The sequence below is a fragment of the Lontra canadensis genome, unplaced genomic scaffold (genome assembly GCF_010015895.1).
Source record: "Lontra canadensis isolate GAN:19392208 unplaced genomic scaffold, GSC_riverotter_1.0 scaffold75, whole genome shotgun sequence".
NCBI lineage: Eukaryota > Metazoa > Chordata > Mammalia > Carnivora > Mustelidae > Lontra > Lontra canadensis.
The window spans coordinates 4370399-4390571 of record NW_022631069.1 but is presented as its reverse complement, the minus strand read 5'-3'; the positions used below and the strand labels follow the sequence as shown (position 1 = coordinate 4390571).

Below are 20173 nucleotides of genomic sequence, written 5' to 3'. Positions count from 1 at the left end.
AGTTTTGTAGTGTTTACATTTGAGTTGGGTGACCATGGAATACTTAGAATTTTCAGGCAAAAAATAAGAATGGAGGAAAAGCAGTCTAGGCAGAAAGAGAGTAAGCGCCACAGCACAAGTTAGACAGGACCAGGCATGTCCAGGGAAGAGAGGAAATCTGAAATTGGCAGGAACGTTTAACTTGAGGGAGAGTGGCTAAAGGTGATGCTATGCTACAGAGTGTCTACAACAAGTTTGTGAAAGATTTCTATGCCTGGAGAAAGAACTGGAGCTTTATTTATAAGCAGTGGGGAGGCGAGGAGAGCTTTCGGGCAGGGAATGGCATGCTAACTTTAAAAGATGTTTCTCAGGGCAGCGTGAGAATGGACCTCAGTGTGCTAAGGAGTCGTGGGTGGGGTAGACAGAAGAGCAGGTGGTGAATGGTAATGTCTCAGACAGTGTCGACTTAGCTCCAGTCTCCTTCAGGAAGAGCCAGTGCAGGGCTGCCACGAGCCTGCAATGTCTTCCCACAATGTAGGAAGAGGCTCCCCTGCCTCCCAGCAGCTTAGTTCCAAGCTCCGGCACATGCTGGACTCGGCAGGCAGAGAACAGACTCAGTCTTAGCCTCCCTCTGTCCTCTTGGTTGTGGGACCTGCACGCCTCAGGCATGACTTGAACTGAAGCTTCTCCTAAGCTCATCGATGGGGAGAAGGGGTGCCAGGGCCAAAGGTAAGGTGCGTGCGTGGCATGGCCACCCTTTGGCAAAAGAAGACTGTTGAGTATGACCCCTAAAGGTACGCACTTCGTGAAACCCACAAACATGGTTTCATGACCCTGAGCAAGGGATGTAATTTCTGTAAGCCTCAGTTTGCTCCTTTGCTAAGTGGAGATGGTCACAGTACCTACCTAGTTGGGTGGCTGTGAGAATTAAATGAGGTAATAATGCATGCTAAGGCCTTGACTCGGTAAGCACGCAATACACACTGGCTGTATGTTAGCTGTTAGTGTTCCTACTATCCCAACATGAGCAAGAGCCCTGGGAATGGTCTTGGCTATACATGCCCTTGAATTAGCTGTCCCCTGTCCCTTATGCCTTGCCTCCCCCCGACCTCAGTAGGAGGAAGATTGGCATCCAGAGACAGATGGCAGTGATGGGAACTGGTTACGTCACAGCATTCCAGAGGCTGGCTCTGCACTTCATCATAGCAGACAACGTGGTCCTAGGGCAGGGTCACCGGAGGAAGCCCGAAGAGCAGGTTTCATATAGAAAGCAGGCTTTCTCTCCTCCTCCATGCAGCCCTATTTCTTTTCTGTATGTACCGCCTGTCCTCAGTCTGCTCTTCCTTTCCTAATCCATCCCACTACCCATCTCTCAGCTGCTCGCCCTCCCCTGCCCTCTCCCTGCAAGGGACGGGTTTTTGCTCAAGGATGTCTTTTTCTCTGGATGTCTCTGGACAGTGGCAGAAGTGAAGCAGCCCTCTTGACGTAGAAATACTCAGCACAGGTGGCCTTGTTGGCTGGGCCATGTGGGGTAGGTTTTCTGGGGAGTGGCGATGCCCTGGCCAGTTGCTGGGCAGCTGGGACAGAGGGCAGAAGGTCCAAGGAGCAGCTGAAGGGACTGTGGTCCCCAGTCTGTGTAGGGAGAGAGCAAGCTGGGGGTGAAGGATGAGGCCGCTGCCAGTGGGGCATGGCAAGAGATCAGCTGGGGATGATTTTGGTGGCATAAGCACAGGACATGGTAATAGGATGTGAGAAGACAGGGTACCACAAGCAGCAGCGACCTTGGAAACTGCCAGTGAGGCAGATCCCGGTCTCCACCTCTTCTAAGAGGCCTTCCTTAAAAGCCCTACAATCATATCCTTAGCAGCCTCTACTGCTACTGTCTCTTTCCTCACCCTGCTTTGTTTTTCTACATAGCACTGAGCAAAACTTGAAATTAAATACTGTTTATCTATTTGTTGCCAGGTACTGCTCTTCTCTAGACTTTATCTCATCTGCTGCTCTATTTTCAGCATCTAATAGAACAGTGCCTGGCATACATACATACATACATACATATTTATTGTATGTAAGAATGAATGCTCACCGTCATTATTCAGAGAAGAATCATTACTCACTTACCTGTGGTTGAACAGCCACCGAGTCCCTGCCACACTCCAGGGTTGAGTCAGTTACCCTCTGTCTAGCAGGGTGCCACAGTGCTCCCTTTCTCTTTGGGGGTTGCTGCACAGTCTTGGATCTGAAATGACATTGCAAAGCTTCTCTTCTGATATCGCTGGAGCCATGTAGCTGGGAAGGGATGTTGTGCCTTGCCCCTTGTCCTTGTCCACTATAGGTTAACACCAAGGGTGAGGGCCATAGTCTGGTGGGGGGGGGGGAGTTAAAACATCCTTCCTAGATGTCACCGGGAGGTCTGTGTAGGTCAGTTGGAAATTGTGCTCATAAACTGGGAAAAGGGAACCCCTCAGAAGGTTTTTAGAGGTTAGAAGTCGACTCCACTTCTATGGTATAGGAGCAGGGCCAATTTTTCTATAGTGTAATAGAGAAGTACTATCAGGACTGGGACCACTCCTAAAGGTGGGAAGATCTCAATCCAAACAGTCCATCCAAAGACAGCATGTCTGGAGGCTGGGTCCAGTGCTGCATGGCCAGAACTCCAAATACAAAGCCAAAGAAGGCACCATTGCTTTTCTGGCTGTAGAAAGTGTATTCCTACTAAGCATCTACCTCCATGTGAAGAAGAGAATAAAGTCTCACTGGGTATCTGTGAACCTGATTACAAGGTACCTGGGTGAAAATTGAAAAAATGCTCATAATTCCAGATGTTGCACAGGCATAAAACCAAGTATCCATGTAATTACACGTCTTACTTGGCAACCAGAGATTTGGTGTGCTGCAGACTCATAGCTCATAACAGTCTATATGTGAGTGTATATGTATGTATATATTCTGTTTATTATGGAGTTTTAAAGTTATTCATGTGTTCTGCTTATAGACAGTTTCACATTTTTACAGGCTTTAGTAGACAACATTCTTCATATCCCAAGGTTGGTCCAGGACTTAATTTTTTTTCTTGTTTGCAGGTGTCATGTCTTAAATCGATGTCCTAATCAGATGTTTGAGTGCTGCAGTATACACCTTTTTCTTAACAAGTGCCATGAGGACTGAGTGTCATCATCTTGGGGTCTTCTTACTACCAGTAAGTAGCCATGTGAGTTAGTGCAGGGCATTCAACCTCCCTGGGCCTCAATTTCCTAAATTCTTTTTAGGCCAAAAGAATCCATGATTCAAGTAATATTTTTATATAAACACTGTAATTTACTTCTCATTCAGACACACGTGATTTATGTCACCATCATATGTGGAACAGCTATAACAGACTGATCAGGATCCAAATTTAGGAAAGCATCAAGTATCTGAACACACAAATATCTTAAGATTTGGTGGGGGGGGAGGGAGGTTGTGATTTTTTTTTTTAACTATTTCCTTTTTAAGGACTGTGTCCATCAAGATATTTCATGCTCAACAAGTATGTTTATTATTTTTAGACAGTATGCTTTAAGTAAAGGAGAGGACTTTATTTGATACCTTTATTTATATGCAAAACAGCGTACCATTCATGAGATATGAAAAACTTGTCAGATAGAAACCAGATTATATCTATTTTCACTACAAAATATTGCATTATATAAAGCAACAGAGACACAAAAAAACCCTGAAAAAGACTAAAATCTTTGGATAGCAGATGCAGTTTTTTTTTTTTTTCCCTTGTCTCTAAAATACACTCCTTGTTTTAAGAGTTTCACAGCTGAGAACATGAAACATTTTCAGGTTATAGACTTTTCTTTTTGGTTGTCACAGAGGAAAGTAGTTTTGAAATTTTTTTAGGAAAATAACTTAATTCCCTAAAATCATCCCACGCACAAACAGCACACACACACACACACACACACACACACACACACAGAAGCTACTCTCCTTATAAACAGCTTGTAAAGTACTTTTCAGACATAACTACAGATAAGAATAACAACACTTACTTTTTTTTAAAAAACTATAATAGTGAAGTGCTAGTGTTGCTGATCTCACAACAAAAGAACCTTTCAAGAACAAACATCTTAATATATAAAATATGTTTAGAAACAGGGAGAAGTGGGAAATTTGTTATACAAGTGCAATATAATTAGAGCAAAAAGAAAGACCACAGTATAATCTCAACAAACACGTAAAAAGTTAGACATAATTATTCCACAGGAGAAAGTGTAAACACTTGACTATAAATAAATTGGCACAGAGTATCCAAAGTAAAATTATCACCACTCTGAAAAATAATTGTCTTGAAAAAAATACTCTACTCCTTCTAACATAAATAAAAATAGGTTGTCTTTTTCTAACTGCACCTATGGGTCCACATGTTTAAGGTCACAAATAGATGTTTTTGGATATATAAAGGGGCACTTTGCCTGAAAAAGCAATCAGATATTAAAATTTCCATTTAAATATGGATTCTCTTGTCTACATCAGTGTCATACCTTGGGGTTAAAATCTCACCCAGCTCAAATCTTCCCACAGTGTGTCTATTCTCAATATATCTTTTGAGTTTACCAATATTGAGGGTGTGTCTGTTTTATCTGGATTCCAATATAACTTCCTTTTCACAGCAGAACGGAAATTTTCCTGTTCCACCTTTCCGTGCCTTAAATCTCTTACACTGGAGGACAGTCCTTCCCAAAGCCTCCAAATGTTAGGTGATTTGTCAATTTGAAAAATCCCAGATAGTCTAAAGTTAAGGAGTCTTTACTCTGAGCTTCTGCCCTCATCCTTTCAAAACATGAAGATCTGTGGGAGATAAATGTAGGAGAACTCAAAAGTCTCCACTGAGCTAAAGCAACCACGCTTAAAGGGATCCTAACACACGGAGGGGAGGCCTGGAGGCGGTGCGTCTCGGGTGCCTCCAGGAGGCACGCCTGGCCGGGAAAATGCCCCCCCTGCAAACCCCAGACTCGCCAGACAACCCCACCTTCCCGAGTTGGAAACCCCTTGTCTCCCTGCTGACCGGAGAGAACTCGAACGCGTGGCGAGCTTCCTTCCGCGTCCTGGCCTCTCCGGGCGGCCGTCAGCCTGGGCCGCCGCCTCGTCCGCCAGCCCACCGCGGCCGCCCGGGTTCGTGGCGCTGCCCCAGCTTCCGGACCGGCGGCCTCCCGCCGCGCCCCAGGCTCTACACGTCCAGGACGTGGTTGAGATAGGAGATGTAGCAGATGGCCAGGCGCAGGATCTCGATCTTGGAGAGCTTCTTGTCCGGGGGCAGCGTGGGCAGCAGTTTGCGGAGCTCGGCGAAGGCCAAGTTGAAGGCCTCCACGCGGATGCGCTCGCGGGTGGCGTGAGCCGAGCGGTACTTGGCGGTGGCGCGCCGGCGGCGGCGCTTCTCCTCTCGGCTCAGCTGTGGCGGGTGCGGGTAGAGCGCGGCCCGGCTGCCGCCCTTGCCGTCGCCCTCGGCCTCCTCTACGGGCTCCAGGTCCGACACGCTGCCCAGCACCTTGGCGTCCGCGCCGCCCAAAGATTCCGGGTCCGAGTGCGCCGAGCTGGGGTGGTCCGAGTCGGCGGCCTGGTCCGGACTCAGCATCATTTTGGAGGCTGAGGGGGGGGAGTCAGAAAATCAATCAATAAAAGGAAGCAGGGTCTTCTTTGGATCCGAGAGAGAGCAGGCGAGGGCCTACCAGGTCGGCCCTAGGCGCATCCCGGGTCCCCTCCCCACCCTAGGCGGGCGCGCTCCGCGGAACTGGCCCCCCGGGGAAGGGAGCGAGCCGAGAGGGGCAGGCCCGGGGACCGGAGCCCCGAGCCTCCCCACGGGGCCGGGGCCGGGGCCAGCGAGGTCCCGGCAGGGCCCCGGCCGCATCCCGGACCTGACTTCTCGGCCTGCGAGAGACGGAGAGCGGTCTGTGGGCCTGGTCCCCCGGGGAGAGGGCAGGCCCAGGAGGCTGCGACCGCGTTCCGTGCCTCCTCCGGCCAAATAACGACTCCGCGAGGCCGTCTGCCTCACTTTCCCTTCCCTGACAAACGAATGATTGCGAACCGCTAGCACTTCTGGGGTTTACGTGGGGTGGGGAGACGCCGACGGCGCTCCTGCCCCGAGGGCCTTAGACCCAGCAGCCCGAGGCAGCGGCGCCTGTGGCCCTCACGCTAGTTTGGGGCGTGCGGGGCGGCCACGGCTGCGGAGGGCGCCCAGCGCGGGAGATGCGCCCCGGTCCCGAGTGCGGACGGCAGACAAGGCGGTCCGGAGCCGGAGGCTTCTCCGAAAAAACAAAGCAATGACTGAACAAACGCGAAGGCTCCTTTCTACAGAAAATTGACCCTTATGCCCTCGCGGCTCCCCGAAGCACCATCTGTCACGCAGACAGCCACACACATCGGGGACCTAGGGGAACGGCGACGGGGGGGTGAGACAATGCGCCCGGCGGTCGGCAGACCACCTCGCGGCGGCCGGATCGCGGCGGGAGGGGAAGCTGGGAGGGAAGGGAAGACAGGGGGCGGGAGGAGACGCCTCGAGCGTCCCCTCCGGGAGCAAAGTCCAGTGCTTAGGCGCCCGGAGTCGAGAACCCGCAGCGGTGCCGCGGCGGCCTGGCCAAGACCGAGCTGGTTAGTGCTCAGCTCTCCTGTATCGACGCCCTCCTGGAAGACCGCCTCGCCGGGCTCCTCGGAAAGCCTGGAGCTTCGGCCCCGACCGCGCGCCTTCTGGCGGCGGGGGTCGTGGGGGGGCACAACCGCGGGGCTTGGGGGGATTCGGCCTCGAAGAAAAGGGCCAGTAGTAGGGGCCCGCACCCGCGGGTGCCGCGCGCACCGACCGCAGGCGCCGGGGGAGGACCAGGCCGTGGGGCCGCGAGTGCAGCCCGAGCGACGCTCGCCGGGGGAGAAATCCGCGGCGGCGACTAGTAGGAGGGCTTGCTCCTGGAGAAACAAAAGCCAGGGATGTGTGATCTGCTCCTAGCACCGCACTTGCCTAGGAGCGAATTTGTCTACAAGCTGGCTTTCATTGCGCTGCAAGGAAAGCAGGTCCTCTAAGGCAAAATAAAAACAAATGCTCCAAGTGAACTACATGTGACTCCCTACGGGCTTTTCACAGATACGTTTACGAAGTAGAACAACTTGCATTTGCACATTCGGCTTGAAAGGGCATAAATAAATTGGCGAGTAATGGAAAATCACAATAAGCAACAACATAGTTGTAGTTCGGTTAAAAAGTTCCTGGGTTGCCCTCAAAGCATGTTAAATTCTCCTTCAGATATCTTTTTTAAATATTCATAAATAGCGTGTCGTGCCTACATTTTATTTATTTAACAATGAGCTGAAATACATCCGTAAATGCAATATGAATAACTTAGTTCCAAGGTGGAAAAAAGAAGACTTACCTTGTGAAAGCCTTTTCGGTAATCTTTTCTCCAATCTTTTAGAGTTACAAATTCCAAAGAATAGAGGGGAGAAATTCCGAAATATATTAAAAGCAGCAAATATTTATTACATTCGAATATGAAAAAGCAGCTGTCATCTCGCTGGTGTCCACAGCGAGGGTAGATAATATCTCAGGATGTGGACGATATAAATGACTGTTCACTTAGTTGATAGACCAAAAACGCCTTTTCCTTTTAATTGTTCTCAAACATTTCGGGAAATTCGTGTTGATTTTTTTTAAGTGAGGTGTTGAAAAGTCTTGTGCCTTTTTTCCTCTTCTAGGTCTCTATAAATAACAAAAGAGATGCAGAGATAAACACAATCACATCAAAGGGCTGATTCCTCCACTTTCTAATAGCGGAAGAATCAATAAGAAAGATGGTTAAGATAAGATCCCAGCTCCAGTAGGACTCCTTTCCTTCCCTTAATACGGTTGAGCAGAAACTGGGAAGTGCAAGGCAGAGATGCGATCTTCCTCAGAAGTGATTTTTTTTTTTTTTTTTTTTTTTTTGAGATAAGGCTTTGTTCAGCTGATGTCTCCCCAGTTCCCAGGAACACAATACTGTAACTCGGGGCTAAGCTTGCCTCTTCCTCTTTCCTCATTTACTTGTAGGTTGTATAAACAGACACCTATTTGCAGTTTCAAAGTCTTTCAAGGCTTGCTTACATCTCCCACCCCACCCCCTCCTTTCTTTACCTTACAGCAAAATATGTATAGTCTGGCTTGGAGACGCTTGGAGAAGGTTGGTGGAAAGTGAACGTCTCCCGGAGTAACAGTGACAGGGAAGCGGAGAAAGACGGGAGAGGGTGGGAAAGCCAGAGCAAAGAGGCAGAGATGCGTGTGTGGCTTCTTGGCTCTCCTGGTACCAATTGATTCAGCCTGGAGATGGTGGAAGAGATAAAGGCTTAAGAAGGGGGATGGAATTTTTTTTCCCTAAATTGATATTTAATGGGAAATCCTATTGGACAGAAACCTGGACATGAGTCACTTAATTGGACTTGACATCTGTCACAGTGTGGGAGTTTTCACAGCCCAAATATTTTAGCAGATCAGATTCCCACTGAATCTGTGCCATAAAATATAACAGTTGAAAGCAGTCCATGATAGAAACCTTAGCCTCTAAACAGAGTCTCTAGCCATTATCAGACTATTTCTCTTTTTCAGATTATTGATGCAGTATTTAAGGGCAAATAAACAACATATTGACTATGGAAAAATTCTCCTCACATTCTAGAAAAACAGTATCTTCTCTTAATGTTAAGGAAAATATTTGTGTCCAGCACATGAAAATATATACTATATAGTAAATATATTCTGATATGCAACAGCTAACATTTATTAATGATCATTGATTTTTGTGATCATTTACATTTTAAAAGACACTTGAACAAGACTTGATTGAACATATTCGTATTTTTAAAATATATCCTGCCACTGGATTAATTTTCCAATATATGATTTAAAAAACAACAACAACAACAACAACAACAACAACAAAAAACCCTTTTCAATAGATTAAGTCATTGGTGGGACTGGGAAGAGAAACCAGGAATTGTAATTTCAGAGAGCACTGTACCACGAGACCATCCTACTTTTCTAAATATGTTTGTTTTTCTTTCTGCCCATTCATTCATTCAAGTTAAAATTACATGTGTTGATTATTGTGCTTCATTTTGGCTTATTTTACCATCTGAATATTTAGCTGTGAGGCAGTGCATTGGGCCGGGTGTAAACCCACACAAATCTCCAGTGTATTGCAGTACATTATGCCTTTGCCTTACATGACCCCGTGGCCCTGAATTTATATGCCTTCTAACAAAAGGGAAAATCTAGTTCAATTACTTTGCCACTTTATGATACTGTTACAGAGATACTGTTAGTCTCCACCGACTATGTATTATTTGCAATCATTTTAGCTTTTTTGATTGTGTAAGCTTAAAAGAAATAAAAGAATATTGTCGCCTTATTCCCCACCTCAGTAACTCCTGGGGGAACGTTTGTGGAGAGAGGAGTCCTTATTTTTCCTTCTTTTTCAATTTTGCTCTAAAAACAGGTTTTATCATCAGGGGAGAAGATTGATCAGCCCACCCCGGGGAGTGACCCTCATGGCTACTACCAGTCCTGTTTGCTTTTGCACACATTTTTCAGCTTATGGGAGATGCCTGGCCAGGAATGGGGTGGAGGTGAGGGAAGAATAGGAAGTGTCTCCAAGGAAAATGGGCACCAACACTTTCCAGACTTGCCCCTGCTCAACCCCAGCACAGAAGTACATTTTAGATATCCCCAGGACACTTATGTGGAGGCAAAAGCCAGCCCCATTTAGGTGGCAGTGGAAACAGGTGAGTGGGTGAACTCCCCAAGGTGGTGAAGATGAAGGGAAAAAGGAGATTTCCCCAGTCTGCCCAAGAGCAGCAACGCTAAGCATTCAACATAGCCAGAAGTGTACACAGATGTGCATCCACGGATAACTGTTCTTTCCACCCCACCCCTACTCACATAAGCTAGCTGGCTCTATTAGACTGCTGCACATTCAGATTGACAGAATGAGAAACCCGATGAGTCTAATCACCACAGCTCCTGAGACAATTACTGCAGTGGGAAGCCACTGGTATCTCTGGTTACCAGTGGTACCAGGTACCCGTTGTTGGGGGAAGAAGGAAAAGAGGGAAGGTAGCAGGGCAGGTCAGATTCTGCCAAGGTATGTGTGGATCCAGACACATTCTTCTTTATATTCAGGCTCACTGATTCCACACTGACAGAACTGCTTGTACATACATTAATCTGTGAGCAAGCCCTTGTAAACAGGTACACACTCAGACCCATACCTAGCCATGGCTGGACACACGGTCATGGTCACAGACACGGATTCACACTCACACACATGCATTCTGTCTTCCAGGAAAGACTCCCCCCTCCCCCCCACCCCGTTGCCACCTTTGCCTTTTCTAAGACCTCCCCGGCACAGATGGTCCCTCCTTCTGTGCTTCATAAACACTTTTTTTCCTATCCCCCTTAGAGATTACATATTGTATACAGTGATTCTCTCTTTCCATACCTGTGTTTCCCACTAGGCTGTGACGCTTTCAGGGCAGGTCCGGAGCTCACAGCCTCAGCACGGATGTCTGAGTTTGACACATTGTAAGTACTCGTAGGTTTATGATGAATGACTCCCTGTGTACAGAGGCAGCCAGGATGTTTGTGACACAGAAACACTTCTACTGAAACACTCCCATGGTTTCAGTGGTACCAGTTTCCTCTCCTATAAAAGTGAGGATAATGATCCTGCCCTACTCACTTTATAGGCTGGTTATGAGACTCACTGTCTGTGAAAGTTTATCTTATAGAATAGCAAGCATCATACAAATGAAGATATTAGGGAGTATTAGAAGTAATACTCAGTAATATTAAACCAGTGGGGAGGTGACAAGCAGTGATTTAAAATCCAGACTGGGGAGCCTGGGTGACTCAGTCAGTTAAGTATCTGACTCTTGGTTTCTGCTGGGGTCATGATCTCAGGTACATGGGATCAAGTCTCATGTTGGGCTCCCTGCTCAGCTCAGAATCTGCTTGAGAGACTGCGACTCTGGCTCCCTCTCTCTCTGCACCCGCCAAATAAATAAATAAATAAATAAAATCTTAAAAAAAAAAAAAAAAAAGGCCAGACTTCCTGGATCTATCATATGTTGGCTATGGTGAACTTAAGGGAGTTACTTTACTTTTCTGGACCTCAGTTCTCCATCTATAAAATGGGAATAAGGAAAGTGTTTTATATTGTTATGTCGTCTTTTTTCTAAAGATGAACAAAGATAATCTGTGTAAAGTACTTAAATGAGTGCCCAGAACTCAAAAGACATATGTATGGTAAACCAGAAATGTAAAATAAAATGACATGAAATATAAACATATCAGTATACTCACCCCAATTGTGTGTGTATTTGTATGTGTGTGTTTGGCAACTAACCTGCAGTGAGCACTTTCCATATGTCAGACATAGGTCTAGGGACTTTACACATATTAACTCATTTTATCTTCACCACAAAGCAATGAGATGGGTACTGCTGTTGTCCTGATTAGGCATATAGGGAAGCTGGGCGACAGAAGATGATCTGTTCAAGGTTAGCTAGCTAATAAATTATGGAGCCAAGATTTAGACTCAGGTAGTTTAAATTCAGAAACTGCCACCACTGAGCACTACTGCTTCTGTGGTCATGGTGTCTTACACACATATACTCAGGCAGAGGGATTAGTTACCAAATGATATGCATATTCTAAGGGAGAAATACATACATACACAAAAGACATAGAAACTACCACATTTTTGCATTCAGAGGTGGTCACTGAGCAAATAGTTTTAAATATTTACTGTGCATCTAGCATTGTACCAGACAGTATGGGACTACAAAGGCTTTATAATTATTTGTTAATTTTACTAGACAGCTGTTTCCAATCTATTCTTAAATTTTGCACCCCATCAGTAAAAATTTTGATAATACACATCCAGTATTTGTATGTTTATTATTAACAAACTCTGTACGTGGACTGCTATACAAACATATTCTATAATTACAAAGCATAAACAAAACATTTTTAAAGAATGCTAAACACAAAATTAATAATCTTTGTTAAAATTTTTTATTTACTGTTATTGTTATTAAATACAAAAGCCTATTAACAGCACAAGATAATATATGGTTTTTGGAAGTAATAAGCTTCATTTTATTATAATCATTGCTTAACCCTTTGTGATAATATGATCTGATGGTCTGATTTTTAAGCTCAATTTACTTAGAATCTGGTTTTTATGGCTATTATAGCAGAAAGAGGTGTAATACAAAAATCCAAAGATCCAAATCGTAGTTCATCATTAATTATTAACTAAATTATTATACTAATTTTTGTCTTATCTACCAAATATGCCAAAGTTTTCTTGGAAGTTGGCTAGCAAATTTCCTTCTAATGGGAATTTTTTGTTTTTTTTTAACAAATGAGTTCAGAAGCCCTGAAACTCTTTACTTGTAAATTTTGTAAATTTGTAAAATTTGTTAATGTAAAACAGTTTACATTTTTCTATTTCTAAGTATTTTAAGTGTTCACATTAAGAGATTTTGACATATGGGCACGTTTCCATTACTTCGGGCAGCAAAAATCACATAACAATAGAAAATTTTCCAAATCTCTATATTTTTTATTTATTTATTTTTAAGAGAGAGAGAGTGTTGTGGGGGGAAGAGCAGAAGGAGAAAAAGAGAGACTCTTTAAGCAGGCTCCACATCCAGCGTGGAGCTCTAGCTCACAACCCTGAGATGATGACCTGAGCTGACACAGAGTCAGATGCTTAACTGACTGAGCCACCCAGATGCCTCCCAAACATCTCTCTATAAAATGTCTTTTCTATAGCACTAATTTCCTTTTTAAAAATTACCATTTAACTCTTTAAAAAAATACATATTTAAAGAGAGACATTCAGGGTGTTTTGTGTGTTTTTAATCGCTGTTAGCATCCTACTGACGCCCATTAGTCATGAGAGAAAAATAAATTTGGAGCACTTAAAATTGAACAATGTTCTTCAAGAGATTCTTTAAGAGCTTTGCTACATACTAACTAATTCTTTGTGGGCCAGAAGACTTTCATGGTCTTGTCCAGTTTCATCTATTGTAAAGATTCTACCATATATTTTTTAAAGATTTTATTCATTTATTTGAGAGAGAGATAGTGAGAGAGAGCATGAGAGGGGAGAAGGTCAGGGGGAGAAGCGGACTCCCTGTGGAGCTGGGAGCCCAGTGTAGGACTCAATCCCGGGACTCCCGGATCATGACCTGAGCCAAAGGCAGTTGCCTAACCAACCGAGCCACCTAGGCGCCCAGATTCTACCATGTATTAAGAGACTTGTATTTCTAAAACTACATGGATATATCTGGTATACTTCAATTTTCTTAAGGAAAATTCTTACATAGGAATTATTTAGTGAATAAACCTTGTTTGTGATGGTATTTCTGGCTCCCTGCCCTCTATTTGAGTTAAAACAGCCATTTCCTCATGGCTATACATATGTCCACAATTTTTCCATAAATCATTCTTTTATTAAAGATATGAGTAGTGAGTAGCTCTTCTCCCATACATTTTACCTTCAATGCTTTCTTAAAAAGAGAAGTTCTTCGTGTATTTGATTATTGAAACAGAATCTGTAAAGTATCATGCGCTGAAACATATTAGAAATCACTGCTGTTCTTTCTCATCCAGCTAAAGAGCAAACTGCCCCCTACCCAATGAATTGGTCTCATACTTGTTTCTTCAAATCTCCAGCAGCATTTCTCCAGTGTCTGTCGGTGAAATTCGCTGACATTGGAATGCATATTTGTTACCTTATTGCTTCCTATGTACTATTTCAGCCTTTTCCCCTAGAGTGGCTTCTGCTTCAGAGTACAAAATCGCAAGAAAAGCTTCTAAACATTTCCCATTGTATTTAGTAAAATGTTTAAAAGTACTAGATTGAGTATGACATGACTTTAAGCAGCAATGAAAAACTTCAGGGGTTTGCTTTCATGGTTGGGATGCTTAATTTTTAAAATCAGTTCATTGAAGTTTAATTTATAGAGAGTAAAATTCATCCTTTAGAGCTATTCAGTTCTATGAATTTGACAAATACATACATTCCTGTTACTAGCACAGTCAAAATATAAAACAGTTCCATCACCCTAAAAGCATCCCTGTATCCCTTAGTAATCAATCCCTCTGTCCACAATCAGCCTCAGACTACCAGTGACCTGAGTTCTGTTCTTATAGTTCTGCCTTTTCCAGAATGTAGTAAAAATGGAATCCTACAGTATGCGGACTTTTGAGTCTGGCTTTTTTACTCAGCATACAGCTTTTGAGATTAATCCGGTTGGATCCTAAGCATACAGCTAACTAATCCAGTCTAAAGATGCACATACAGGCATGTATGAGGACATATGGATACGGTTCTCCTGAGTAAATAAATAGAGCTAGGATGGTTGGGTTATAAAACGACTGTTGAACTTTATGATAAATCACCAAACAGTTTTACATAGTAGTTGTATCATTTCACATTTTTGCCAGCAGTGCTCCAGCTGTCCACCATCTTCCTTACTATTTATTATTGTTAGTTCCTAAAAGCCTATTTTAAGCCATTCTAATAGGTGTCTAATGGCATCTCATTGTAATTTTATTTTTAATGACCCCCCTTTCAGCTTTATTGAGGTATAATATATGTATTTATTTATTTTTAATTTTTTAAAAGATTTTATTGATTTATTTAACAGAGAGAGAGAGAGAACACAAGCAGGGGGAGAAGGAGAGGGAGAAGCAGGCTTCACTCTGAGCAGGGAGCCCGAAGCTGGGCTCAATCCTAGGACTCTGGGATCATGACCTGAGCCAAAAGCAGACACTTAATAACTGAGCCACCCAGGTGCCCTGAGGCATAATATATTTAATAAAATGTGTGCCCGTAAAGTGCACAGTGTAATGAGTTTGGGCATATGAGTGTGGAACCATGAAACCATCATTGCCATCAGGGCAGTGAACATATCTGTTATACTCTGTAATCCACCCCCATTCATCCTCCCTTCTCATCCCGCAGGAAACCATTAGTCTAATCTCTGTCATTAGAGATTATTTTGTGTTTCCAGAATTTTATATGAATGGGATCAAATACTATGTTCTTCTTTTTTGTGTGCCTTTTTTCAGTGGGTCATTGTTTTGAGGTCCATCTGTGTTGTTACATGTATCACTAGTCTGCTCCTTATTTTGCAGGGTAGTACTCATTTTCCCATTTTCAAAACTCCTTATATGATTACATACATACAAGTTTCAACCTGGTAACATATTTCTTCTGCCCTTTAACATTTATTACACAGCATGCCAGCTGGCACTGAATTTTCTCACCTATTGTTTTTTGAAGATGTCGTTAGTTTGGTTTCATTTTTGAAAGATTTGCTCTGGGTATAGATTCTAAACTGACAGCTGTTTTTATTTATATATTTTTCTTTCACTATTTTAAAAATGTGCTGGTTTGGTTTTTGGTTTTTGTTGTTGTTGTTGTTGTTGTTTGTTTGTTTTTTTGGCTTGTGTAGTTTTTGATGAGAAGTCTACTCTAATTCTTATCTTTATTCCTCTGTATGTAATGTGGTCCTCCCTCTTCTCCTCCAGCTGCCATCAATATTTTCTCTTTATTTTGGGTTTTTAGCAGGTTAACCATGATATATGTAGGTGTGTGTGAAATGTCTTGGTTGGTTGGTTTGGTGTATATCCTCGGGGGTTGTCTGAGCCCCTTGGATCTGTGATTTACTGTCATCCATCATTTTGGGGACATTCTTGGCCATTGTTCTTTCAATATCTTTTCCGTCCCATTCTGTTTCTTTTAGCTTTCTGGGATTTCAATTATAAATATGTTAAAATGTTTGGTGCTGTCCTAGATCTCTCAAATGCTCTGTTCTTTTGTTGTCATTGCTGTGTTTGAGTTCATTGTTCTTTCTTTTTGTGTCTTTTTTGGGGGGCAGGGGGACGTGGTAGCTTCTTTTGATAGATTTTCCAGTTAATCAGTTCTCTCAGCTGGGCTCAGTCTACTGATGAACATATTAAAGGCACTCTGCATCTCTGATGTTGGGTTTATCATTTCTAGCATTTCCCCTTCTCTTCTGAAACTCCCCATCTGTTTACACATGTTGTTTACCTTTCCTACTGTATCCTTTTACATATTAATTATAGTTATCGTAAAGTCACTGCCTGCTCATTCCATTATCCAAGTATTACTCGAGTTTGTTCCTGTTGCCTGCACTGTGTCTTGACAGTAGGTTTCTTGTGTGTGCATGTGTGTGTAAAATGTAGTTTTTGAGTGAATACCCGATATTTCATGCAGAACAGTAGAGACCTAGGTGAATATTATCAATGCCAGGAAATGGCCATGACTCTTCTTTTGTTTGGCTGTTAGCATGGAGAATTGAGTCATGAGAGTCAAGTTAGTTAGCAGTGGAGCTGGCTTTTTGGGTTTTGTTGTTGCTATGCTGAGCAACAGTACACCGCAGATTTCAAGTTCTTCGACTTTTGCCCTGTGGTTAGGATGAGAGCTCTCATGATCGAAGCTTTTCCCAGGGTTAACACTCCACCATTGGCTTTCAGCCTAGGTCCCTCACCACGTACATGCCCCATCCCCAGCTTTAGATGAACTGCTGGTGCTCATTACTTTGTGCCAGGCTTGTGTTGGGAGTGTGAGGATTTCTCAATTCCACCCTGGTCTGTCTTAGGGAAGGACCTATGTACTTCAGCCTCAGGTGTGGGCCCCTCCCTGCATTCCTGCCCCTCCTCCTTACAGCAGCCAAATTTTGCCTTGTATTTGTGATTGATCTGGAGTGGGACTTTTCTTCCTCTCCCCCAGTGGTAGGAAACCTCTGCTTGATATTAGTTGAGGATCATGGGCCCAACACGGTTTTGTGCTTCTCCTCCAGGATAGTCTTTTTTATACCTCAGTTTCCTCCGTGTTTTGGGCAACAGTCTTTGCAGCCAGTCCCCCAAGCCTGAAGGTTTTGTTTCGCACATGAGAAGAATCTAGGGAAATGCCTGGTGTTTTCTGCCCGAACCCCATGCCTGCCAGTTATCTCCTATATACCTGTTACAACCCCACTCTCTTTCATGAGCATTCAGTAAAGGTTTAAGGATAACTTAAGGTTAACTTTAAGGATAAGAGCTTGTGAAAAGTATGAACGGCCCTCGGTGGGGCTCTCACTCTTCTGGCCTGACACATAGCCCCCGCTTGGCCTTCGGCAATTCCTTAAACTTGCAGCTATTCTTCCTCACATGTTTCCTGGCCTACAGCTTTTTCTCGCGTACCCTCCCATAGGTGACAGACTTTGTCTTCCACCTCTCATCAGAAAGATTGTCTGTCTTTGGAACTCCGGTTGCTCCATTGTTTTGTGATCCCAGCTCTCTGAGAGGTCCACTGAAATTTACCATTTTGTTTTTTGTCTGGATTTTTCTCTTTGTTAGGATGGGGCTGGCGTGTTTGCGGCTTTCCACATCCTAAGGAGAAGTGAAACTCCATACATAATTTTAAAAACTTTTGGTTATCATGATTGCGTGGAACTCTCGTCAGCTCTATCTAAAGGTGAATGATACACTTGGGTTGAATTTCACTGTTAATTAGTCAACACTCTTGATCATTTCGAAGTTTTAGGTAAGGTCTTGATGGATTTGCCTAGATTAACCTAGTTTTTTATTAAAAAGTAGCTGATGAGGCATTCATGTCTGCAACGGAGAGAGTGCCCACTGCCATTTTCTTATTGTTTGCTGGTGCCTGCATTATTATTATTATGTTTAATTTATAGTATCTTTAAATGGATTATTTTTAAGCCATTTGTCTCTTTGTGGGGGTTAATGTTCTTAAAGCTAGATAATATAATTGCAAACCCTCTTAACCAAGCACATTCAAAGTACAGTACATCACAGTACGTTGGAAGTGACTAAATGGCAGAGGTCTCCACTGTGGACCCCTGCAAGCTGGAGAATTCCCACTTTGCCCCGAGGATCCTTTTATACCATACATGACCTACAACTATATGACATAACACCAGCTAAAGGAACCAGGATCGATCCACATGTTATAGATCTGTAAGGTTTGATTTCTTTATTTAGATAAATAAAACATTTGCTAGAATATTAGAGCAGAAATTAGACATAAAAAATTCTAGTATTTTCACCCTAGACTTCAGTAGATCTTGTGTACTCCCTGGGTTGTAAAACCCTCAGAGACAGTGAGCTTGATTATGAGTCTCTTGAGGATAGAACTTATATTGCAATCACTGTTTGTTCCCCCCTCATCGTTACCCCAACACCTGCTATAGGTCTCATTTTTTTTTTAAAGATTTTATTTATTTATCTGACAGAGATCACAAGTAGGCAGAGAGGCAGGCAGAAGGGGAAGAAGAAGCAGGCTCCCTGCTGAGCAGAGAGCCTGATGATCCCAGGACCTTGATCCCAGGACCCTGAGATCATGACCGGAGCTGAAGGCAGAGGCTTAACCCACTGTGCCACACAAGTACCCCTATACTCCTTTAAAGTGATTGTGCGACCCTGGGAGAATTTTTGGGGCCTTTTACATCTTAGTTTCCTCATCTGTAAAATGGGGGGTAATAACAAGACTTCATAAGAACTTTGTAAGGATTAAATGACATAATACCTTTAACCACGTAGCCTATTGCTCTAGGCACATACCAAACATTCAATAAATACCAGTTTAAAAAAGCTTAGACCAGTGACTAAACAGCACTACTATTTACAGACAGTACTAGCTTACCACTCAGTCTTCTAACGTGGGACTACCACACATTAACTTAATGCATATTACTCAGGCCTCCAGGAATAAGAGAATTTTCCTGGGTTGGAGAATAGACCACTGTCATGACAGACCACATTCCTTGGCTATTTGAAAGATTAGCTTCAATGATTGCTTTGAAAATGTACCTCCCCGAGAGCTTATTAGAGGTGTGCTTGGATCTGGCCAGATGGCGTCATAGTCCAGCTTGGCAAGTGTCTGTCTTGCTTTGTGAAGGTGAGAAATAAAAATAAGGAGGTCTTGTAACCATTGTTATCCAACAGTGCTGGGGAATTATAGGTATTCCGGTTAATCAATTATTCATCCATCAGTTCAATAAATGAGCATCCACTTTGTGCTGGACAGAGTGCTAGCTGCTGAGGATACAAAGATAAATTAATTCCTTTCCTCCAAGAAGCCTACAATTTAGCGAAAGGACAGACAAGTAAATATGTACTACAATTTAAAGGACAATTTCCATAACTGGGGGTATGTGTAAAATGCCCCTTCCGGCTGCCTAGACAAGTGGATACGTGGTGATATCACTCTTCCAATCGGGGACACCATTTAGAGGAGGAGAATTGAGGGCAGAAGGTAGTGAATTGGGGTTTTGCTCTATTGTTTGAATTGCTTGTGCACCCTCGGAACCAAGATGAATGGGTGGGTCTAAAACTAAGAGAGTGGTCAAGGTTAAAGACCCAGATTTGGAGGTCATCGGACACAAGTGGTAGCTGATGGTTTAACCCACTGAGTCACCCAGGTGCCCCAGGCCTCATGTTTTGTACATAGGCAACACACTTTCTTGTTGAATAAGCAGACTTGTAAATCATGACTTCAGGAAGCCTTGTCTTTCACCAAATGGATTAAGTCAATTATGACAGCCAGGTGATAAAAAACCAGAAACCTACCTAAGATCATATGTATTAAGTAAGGTGTACCACACTAATGATAACATCCACTTGGTTTTAGAGAAAAACAAATTGCAGGAAACTTGGAAAGAGGTACATGGAGAAGTTCCACTGGGCTGAGCCTTCACGCTGGGGAGCCCTACAGGAGTCAGAGCTACAAACGGACTTTTCATCAGAGACAAGACAGCAGAGTGGAACATGTGTGGGTCTTGGTGAGGACACAATCACAGGAGTGGGAGCTGCCGTCCCCGCACTTTGACGCCAGCAGAGAGTACAGGGAGGGCCGAGGAACTCAGTCAGGCAGAGACCGGCTCTCTGGCCCCAGCTCTGATGATGATTTCTGCTCTCCAGGGCCTTCTAGCCAGTTCAGCAGAAGCCAGGGCGCTAGCCCAGCCGCAGAACCATGGCATCTTCTCTCTGCCGCTCTCCCTTTCGCTCTAACAATATGTCCTGGAAATGACCCCACTCCATGCCCGAGAGATGATCCGCATTCCTTTGCCTAATGGCACAGTATTC

At 43.8% G+C, this 20173-nt stretch overlaps 1 protein-coding gene across 1 annotated transcript; it reads right to left on the bottom strand.

Annotated features, from left to right (window-relative positions):
• Positions 1–5152: 5152 nt before the first annotated feature.
• Positions 5153–8273, bottom strand: NHLH2 (nescient helix-loop-helix 2). Its single transcript, XM_032881356.1, has 3 exons — positions 8123–8273; positions 7386–7711; positions 5153–5613 (listed from the first exon to the last, which is right to left on the bottom strand). The coding sequence occupies exon 3, from the start codon at positions 5603–5605 to the stop codon at positions 5198–5200; it is 408 nt and encodes a 135-aa protein (XP_032737247.1). The 5' UTR covers positions 5606–5613; positions 7386–7711; positions 8123–8273; the 3' UTR covers positions 5153–5197.
• Positions 8274–20173: the final 11900 nt, after the last annotated feature.

What these genes read in the sequence shown, in the direction of transcription:
- NHLH2 (XM_032881356.1), bottom strand. Translation starts at nt 5,605, where the DNA reads ATGATGCTGAGTCCGGACCAGGCCGCCGACTCGGACCACCCCAGCTCG.